The 8,645-nt window shown below is 44.7% G+C and overlaps 1 protein-coding gene across 1 annotated transcript; it reads left to right on the forward strand.

The window, feature by feature from the left end:
* The first annotated feature begins 1,321 nt into the window (after positions 1-1,321).
* slc16a5b (solute carrier family 16 member 5b) lies at positions 1,322-8,563 on the forward strand. The gene is made up of 5 exons (XM_067233008.1): positions 1,322-1,434; positions 2,739-3,244; positions 4,381-4,521; positions 4,640-5,491; positions 6,454-8,563. Exons 2-5 carry the CDS (start codon positions 2,755-2,757, stop codon positions 6,702-6,704), a joined length of 1,734 nt encoding a protein of 577 aa, XP_067089109.1. The 5' UTR covers positions 1,322-1,434; positions 2,739-2,754; the 3' UTR covers positions 6,705-8,563.
* Positions 8,564-8,645: the final 82 nt, after the last annotated feature.

Raw genomic sequence — 8,645 nt, forward strand, 5'->3', positions numbered from 1 at the left:
AATGTGATGAGGAGGAAGGCTCACAGGAACTTGGGCTACCCAACACGAGTGTTGGACTCACTGAAAGTATATGCGCTTCCTGAGTCAATTGCCATAGACCTTGGACTGAAGTTTAATCGTCTTGGGAGCCCCTCAGAATAGACATGTGATCGATGCCCCAGGAGCAACAGAGAACAACTCTGAAGTGGGAAAGAAACATTTTCACTCTATGTATAAGCAACAGCCGATGTGTGATTGATATCTATTCTCAGTCTCGCCCACTCATCTTTCCTAGAGGAAGGACAATTCATTCCAATCCAATACAGTGTACATTTTGCGTCATCCCTTGTTTGTGTAATTTGTATTAGCTGTTTAATTGCGTAGAGAACCCACAAGAGGGAGACCTACACTCAGTAGTACACTTGAAGAGCATTTTGTTTATAATTGACTGAAATGCATCCAGATATGATGGAACTGTACAGAGCTGAAATTCAAATTCATGCAAGCTCCTCATTATACACTTTTTGAAAAAGGCTCATTTGTCCACCAGTGACGTATTCTTTGTTTTGGAGTTTTCAGAAAGCCACAAGTTGACATAAATATATTTTGGTTACTATTTCAAGCCCTGACTTTTCGACCCTCCAGAATCTAATGTTTCATCCTTGACTGTAAATTAAAGCTGGTTATGTTGCCCCAGGCCAATTTTCTTCACTGACAGTTAGTCATATTTTCACTTTTGTGATCCAGTAAATATGCTTTTATGTCTGGACAGACTGGAAATGACAAGTAAGCTACAGTACATTAAGAGCCAGATATTAATCTCACGCCCAATTGAAAACCCTTGTATCTCTGCCAGAAATACAGGGTGGATCCTCACTGACTCCTTCCTGGGCAGAACAAAAGCACATAAGTGCCTACATTTCTCAAGTCAAGGTCAACCATGTTGTGTTTTACTTAGAATGAACTCATTTCCTGTGTTGGACCGCCTAGGTTTTGTTTTTATAAGATCAATTATCATCCTTTTGGGTCAGTTGGGTGATGCAGCAGAGAAATTCTTTCAAAACTACTCTACTCTAAATATGTAATAGCTTACACTTTGCTTAAAACTTGATGGTGAACTAAATCTGTAAACTGGTTAATCTGACTACAGTTCGACGCTCTATATGAAAAAGGATGGCAAATCATTTAGCCCCCTCCTCGGTTTTCCTCGATGATGTGTGTAAGTAACCACGACCCTCAAGTCACGAGTTTTTTTTTACCACTGTACTGAAACCCCGTTCAACTCAGAGCGCAGCTTCACTCTGTAGCTGACAGCAATGCTCATAGCTGCTTCTGTTACGGTAAACAGGGCAAGCGCGTGGAAGACTTAATGTCAAGGAAAGCTGTTAACCAGACAGGAATGCGTCAGAACATGATGAAAAGGAGGTTAAGTGTTTCAAACTGGTGTCAAAACAGGTAATTAACTTAAACGCCAATGTAGGAAAAAAACTTTATTGGGTTACTCATTAATGGGCTGTTCTGACAAATTGTTTTAACATAGCACATTTATTGTGTTTAGTGATTTCTAAACATACTGTAAGCATGTGTACTAATATGTTTGTTTCTAGGTGCTGCTAATGACTGTTTTGTAAAATTATCTGGATTTATTGCAGTCCGATATCCTGTAGAGCGTGCAGGTGCAAGCCTGCCCGGGCTGTTCCCATGGAGACAAATGCGCATGATGTGCTAGATGATTCTTGTCCAACAGAGCCACTCAACGGTGGTTTCATACAAAGACACTGACAGCATTCTGACTATCACATCCAGTTGAGGTCTTTTAGAAGAAAACAATATACACATATAATGAAAAAATGAACATTGGACTAATGTCGGTCAGAGGGGATTGCCTCGTGCATGTGGCTACCATACAGGTTTGGATTTCGCAAGCCAGATTCTACCGGTTCGCTTTTTGTGTATGTAGTTCAGAGGGCAGTGAAAGTTGAGAACAGCAGCAGCAATGAGAATATGCCCGTACATTTAGTTTCCCAAGCTATTTAATAGGATATCAAACAACATTTGTCTGATGCATCGCTAGAAGATAGTGAATGAGGTAACCTGACACCATCGCACACTGAAGAGTATTATTCTAGAAAAACCACGAGAGGGAAAATTTGTAACGGGCAGCATAATTAGGGATTGACGATGTAGTAAAGAAGATGACTTTATGTAAACTAAGAGAACTTGACTAGAAGGCTTTCACATGGCAGCAGTTTTGTGGGGATGGTGAATTAATTGTTCATTTAAATTAATAAAAATGTGACTAGATCACCGAGAAAATGTTTTTCGATTTGGTAGAAAATACTTTACTTTATTGCACGCAGCTGCCACTGCTGGGGAAAAGGGATATGATGGTGTTTAACAATAAAGGTGCTGGAGCAAGTTAGGCATCTAGGTAACTATTTCCATAACAAAATGTAAAGTTACATTTTGAGTTTCCCCAAATTAGGCCTCCTAAAACTGACTCATTCACTTGACTCGTCAAAGTCAGCTTCCAATTTAACTTGTCCTTATGGCCACCACACTATCTACAAGTGCTGGTTGTAGGCACATAGCCATATATATCTATCCTAGTAATTATCGGAGTACACTTTCCAGTCTCATTATCACAATTGTATGCTGCATTTAAAAGATCCAATATTAGTTCATGACCAGTAATAATAAAGGGAGCAGTAGAGTTTGCTCCATCAGTCAGATATCTCCTCCTCTGATCGTCATCACAGGAAGCTGGCCTAACAGATGCTCCCCTGCCAGACGGCCAGTATGACTGAGGGGGTGGAGGGCCTCCAGATGCCGACTCAAAGGCCCAAGCACAGGCACAGCACGGGGGACACGGTTGTCTTCAGGAGGGGCAGCACAGAGGCAGCCCAGGGCCTCAGGTGTCCAGAGTCCTGGTGCTCTCAGACGCTGGATGGAGAGGAACACGGGACCATGAGAAGCACCGACAGTGGTTCAGATGAGCAGAAGGATCCGGCCGATCAGAGGGTTTTCCCTGCGGGCTGTCCGGAAGGGCAGGAGGATGGGGTGACTAAGCATGGCCAACAGGTGGCCCCAGACGGAGGATGGGGTTGGGTGGTGCTGGTGGGTACCGTCTTGGTCCTGGCTCTAACACTGGCCTTTCCCTCCTGCCTTGGCATCTTCTTCACTGAGCTGCAGACAGAGTTTAACACCAGCAACACAGAGACGTCCTGGGTGCCAGCTATAATGACTGCAGTGCTGCATGCAGGCGGTAGGGATGGACTGCTTTACTTGTAGGGATCATGTGTTGCCTTGTTACTCACTTCAAACCAACCTCCATTTATGACAGTAGTTTTTTGTCTAGTCAGCTCTCTTCTCTTTGCCCCCCCCCCCGCCCCCCCCCACGCACACATACACACAATTATACCATCATTGTGAGCTTGTGAAATAAGATGAAGAGTTCTGCAAACACAGCATGTTGCTTGCTTTACCCCTGGTTGGAGGAGGTTCAGACAGACAGCAGTAAATCAGGCGTTGGTTGTTGTTCTTGCTGAGCCTCAGTTCAGGGTCAGACACAGCCAGGAGTCCATTGTTCTTACACTGGGAAGTTTGTTTATCTTTCGTCTGCCTGTTTCTGCTCCCTCCAATAGGAAATTCTAAACTAAGAGGAACATTGGGCGAAACAAATGTGTGCAAAAAAAGAAATGATTGGGTGAATTAATTTATCATGTTTTGGAAGTTTGGTCTGCTTCACTGTCAGAAATCAGCTCAGCTCAGCAACTAAAAAGAGCAAGGATTTTCAATTGGAGCACATCACTTCAGTTTAGGCTAACATGAGTTTGTCCATGGAGTGATGAATAAAGAGCTCATTTTCCAGTGTTTGTCTGCTTGAGGCGGTGGGAGGGACAGATATTACTGTCGTTTATCCTTGAAAGTCCTCACAACTAGACCACATGACAATAGCAGACATAATCCTAAAAGCTGTGATGGGCCAATAATACAGCCATTATTATAACATCAAAGAGCCGAGAGACTCACTAAGCTGAATTTCATGTCATTTTATTAGATTAACCTGATAAGTAGTCCATTTGGCTTTGGTTATAGATTTGAGAGCTGGAAAATTCATTTGGATCATTCAAATCTACAAATTGTTCCCAGTTGCTGGCAAGAGTAGAAAGCATGGACCCAAACTAGTTTAGTTGTGTTTCTAGTGAATTCATTAGAGATAAGTGGATAGTGATTGTTTTTTGTTTTGCAGACCATTGTCCAATGTTTAGCAATAAATATCCTGATGCAAATGTATAACTGTCATGCTAAATACGTCCATTGTGTAAAATCCCCAATGTGTGTGGGCACTGGCCCTGAATTTGAATCTCATGTTTGAAACTTGTTTCTCTGTCTGTACAGGTCCACTATGCAGCGTGCTCGTGGAACGCTTCGGTTGCCGAGCGACAGTTATGGTGGGCGGGGTACTGAGTGGGCTGGGAATGGTGGTCAGTGCCTTGGCCAGAACCATCACAGAATTATACATCACTGCCATCATCACAGGTCAGAGGTCATAGCCTAAAGTGCATATAGCTTCCAAGGTCACGCCCACGAAAAACTCCTGTCCTGCGGTCATCCTTTGTCACGATTGTCCTCAGATTTGGCGTGTTGTGATCCGCAGGGTTGGGGTTCTGCCTGTCGTTCCAGCCCTCGGTGACGATGATGGGACACTACTTTGTGCGTCGCCGTGTCTTTGCCAATGCCTTGTCGTCCACCGGAACAGCACTGGGGCTGAGCACCCTGCCGCTGCTGTCCAACTACCTGCTCAGCCAGTTTGGCTGGCGGGGAAGCTTCCTGGTCCTGGGAGGGGTGCTTTTCAACTGCTGCGTGTGCGGGGCTGTGATGAGACCTCTGACCGCCAGACCAGGACCAACCGAGCCGAAATCCTCCGCGTGGCCCGCCAACCCGGCCAATCAGCTTCGGGAGAGGGAGGGGCTGAAGGTTCGGCTGAGGACCACCTTCTCTGACCTCACAGCCTTCCTGAGGCACCACATGGCCTTTGACCTGCTGGTCAGCAACGTCCGCTACCGCGCCTACGCCCTGGGGGTGACCTGGATGATGCTGGGGTTCGTGGTGCCCCTGGTCTTCCTGGTCCCCTATGCCACTGACCATGGCATAGAGCAGGACCGCGCTGCTCTGCTCATGGCCATCCTGGGCCTGGTCAACATCGCCGTGAGGCCCGTGGTGGCCCTCCTCCTAGGCCTGCCCCGGTTCCAGGGCAGCGGCTGCTTCGTGTACGTGTTTGCCGCGGCCGTGCTGGTGAACGGGCTCAGCAACGCCGTCTGCGGCGCGTCGGCCAGCTTCCCGGTGCTCGTGGCGTACGTGGTGCTCTTCGGCCTGTCCATGAGCGTGATTGGCTCGCTGCTGTTCACCGTGCTGATGGAGACGGTGGAGATGAGCCGCTTCCCCTCCGCCCTGGGGCTCATCAGCATGCTGGAGAGCGGCATGTTGCTGGTGGGGCCGCCCCTCGCAGGTACACACACACACACACATGGACACACACACATGCACACACTATGTATGTTTTCATTGTGGGAGCTTCGTGCATGTCGAGTACTGTGTTTAACGGATATCATCCATTAGTTTAACCCTCGTGCTGCCTTCGGGTCACATGACCCAAAGGTTCATAACGAACCATCGTTGTGTTTACCCAATTTTACCCAATACAAAAACAAATATTTTTTATTTTATTTTAACCATTCCAATGTGGGGGGTCTGAGACAGCCCGACAGTTAAAATAAAATGCTTCACTTTGTTTTTGTATGAGGTAAATTTGTCGCAATACGACGGTGGGTCACAATGACTGATGGGTCAGAATGACCCGAAGATAACACAAGGGTTAACATGCGTGTTTAATTATTGACACTACAGCCAGGCTGTGTAGCCCAGTGTGTATTCTGAGTTTGTCATTAAACTGGCAAAGGGCACACAAATCTCCTATTTCACAGTATGACTGTGTGCGCTCCGAAGGTATGGGGTTGTCACACAGTTGTGGAATGTTCTGTCCAGCACACTAGCCCACGTCATCAAAGCTGGAGCTGAGGGGGTCATGTGCTCGGTATTCCACGAGCCTAAAAGGGGGGTTGTGCTGAGCTGGTGGTGGTGGGCTCAGTCCTGCTGGTTGCTCCATTATGAGTCAGCTTTTTCGCCACCTAGGAGGGGGCGCCACAGGCTGGGGAGAGTAGGGAGAAGCAATTCAAAAGGCCCGTCTCTGGTTTCGAGCGCCATGGTAACTCAAATGTCATGCTCGGTGTCAGACCTCAGACCGGGTCTTGACAACAGGGTTCCAATAAGATCCTGTCCCCTACAGGTGGTCATGAAAGGATAAATAAATAAAAAAACGCGTAGCGATATATCTTTTGGCTGATACGAAGGCTTTCGCTCATCACAGTCATGTTTCTTTACGGTTTTGTTTGTCTTGTGTCGTTTCTTCAGGCATATTGGTGGACAGCACTGGCCAGTACTCGTACGTGTTCTACGCCTGCTGTGTGTCTGTGTCCTCAGCTGGTCTCTTTCTCATGGCCTCTTTTTACTGGCTGGACAGACAAGATAAGAAGAAGAAGAAACCGTCAGCCCCTGCTTACCCACAGAAGCCTGCTCTTATCCTGGCCCCTGACTGCCAGTATAGCCATATACATTCACAAGCAGGGAAAGCATCAGACACGGTTTACGTCACCAATGTGTGACAAACGGACACACACACGCACATACTGTACACTGTACAGTATCAACACATCAGTGGTGTATTAGAGTACCTATAAACCAGATTCAAGTACAGTCGAGAAACCTTACTAGGTCACTAGGGAACAAAGTTACAAGTCACCCATTACAATACCGCTTCATTAAGTGTTTAAGTATTGGATTTTAACAGTATTTAAGTATCAAAAGATACTCACAACACAACACAGATGTCCACAGAGTTTGTTTTCGCAATGAAACATCCATCACCTCGCAATTTTACTTTACATTTCCAATATACAGGCTGACAAATGTGTGACACTTCTTGATTCACTTGTAGTATCGATATAGGAAAAATGAAATCTGAAAAAGAAAGAAAATAGTTTTATACTTCAAGTACGGGGGTGTTAAAATAAGAGGGCTAAGCACTAAGCTGTACCAAAGATACTTTTGGCACAAAATGGCCTCGTAGCCCAGACACGCATCTCACATGTTCAGTTACCTTCCCCACCCCTGTACAAGAATAATGACCAGTTCAGACACACTGTTGTATTAGCAAAGTCAGGGGATGGAATTTATTTACATTGAGTAATTTAGCAGACGCTCTTATCCAGAGCGACTTACAGTAAGTACAGGGACATTCCCCCGAGGAAAGTAGGGTGAAGTGCCTTTATAGTGCATAGCATTTATAGTGAATAGAAAAATCAAAGATAACGTGGCCAACAGTTGTTCATTATTCAATCAGGCGGATACAACATCATAGCCACAGTGTTTTTAGGAAGGGTTACCATATGAGGACTCCTAGAAGCTAGGCCTGACTACTGGTAGTAACTGCACAGGACTGTCATTGATACACAATATTGATTACAGGAAGAACACACGAGTCATAAGATACAATGAACAGATGATAAGGCAATAGCTAAGTAACTGATTGTATTTCATATAAACACATAGGAAATCCTTGATTTTTCCAGGCATTGATAATGGTATGTGTGTGCATACACACACACCGGATTGGCTTACATTTAGTCATTTAGCAGACGCTCTTATCCAGAGCGACTTACAGTAAGTACAGGGACATTCTCCCTGAGGCAAGTAGGGTGAAGTGCCTTGCCCAAGGACACAGTCATTTGGCACGGCCAGGAATCGAACCAACAACCTTCTGATTAACAGCCCAACTCCCTAACCGCTCAGCCATCTGACCCCCTCACACTTACACTGTGGACCTGGAAGGCACATGTTCAGACACATGCCAAAAGCTCCTCCCCTCGTGTTCCCGTATTTATCCATCTCTCTATTTCTGTCTATAGACAGGGAGTTGTTCCTGTTGTACTTCAGCTTCTGCCCAAGGGTCATAGAACTACTGAACATTCCTCAATCTATTCATGATAGTAATGCTGTTTAAGACGGTCAAAATGAGAGTAAATCCCCTAAATCTAAAATGTTGAACTGAAAATCCACATTAATGGGAATATTTTTTCTATTTTATGTTGGCCATATCCTGTGAAATGGTATAAAATTGTGTTAGAATATGTGTCATTTAAAAGCATTTCATAGTATGTTCATTCCCTGAGTTGTCAGTTAGGAACACAGCAGTATTACAAACAATGTATCAGGGTATAAGTGCACTCAGAAAAAATTACTGGAATCATGGCCTTGTGCTATGAATGTAAAATGTAGAATGTTTAATGAATGTATTCCTCAGTAAGTTGTATAGATGGATTCATATAAATGAAGTGGTAGCCTTATGTAAAAAAAAAAGGACAGAAATATTTTTTTTATTAGTTTTAACTTATTCTTGAATATTTTAACACTGTTCCATCTAAAATGTTTACACAATATTAAAACTGTTTTTATGATAAGCGGATTCTGTATCTGAATTTGGTGGTCTACTTTTGTTCTAATCTTTGACAGCCCCTAGTGGGAATGCTGAGGCAGTTCACTGTTGA

Source organism: Osmerus mordax, chromosome 3 (assembly GCF_038355195.1).
Source record: "Osmerus mordax isolate fOsmMor3 chromosome 3, fOsmMor3.pri, whole genome shotgun sequence".
In the NCBI taxonomy this organism is placed as follows: Eukaryota; Metazoa; Chordata; class Actinopteri; order Osmeriformes; family Osmeridae; genus Osmerus; species Osmerus mordax.

Bases quoted from the DNA above. Each gene is read 5' to 3' on its own strand.
- slc16a5b (XM_067233008.1), top strand. From the start codon at position 2,755: ATGCTCCCCTGCCAGACGGCCAGTATGACTGAGGGGGTGGAGGGCCTC. The intron at 4,522-4,639 runs GTCAGAGGTCAT...TGTGATCCGCAG, and splicing joins CATCACTGCCATCATCACAG to GGTTGGGGTTCTGCCTGTCG. The intron at 5,492-6,453 runs GTACACACACAC...TCGTTTCTTCAG, and splicing joins GGTGGGGCCGCCCCTCGCAG to GCATATTGGTGGACAGCACT.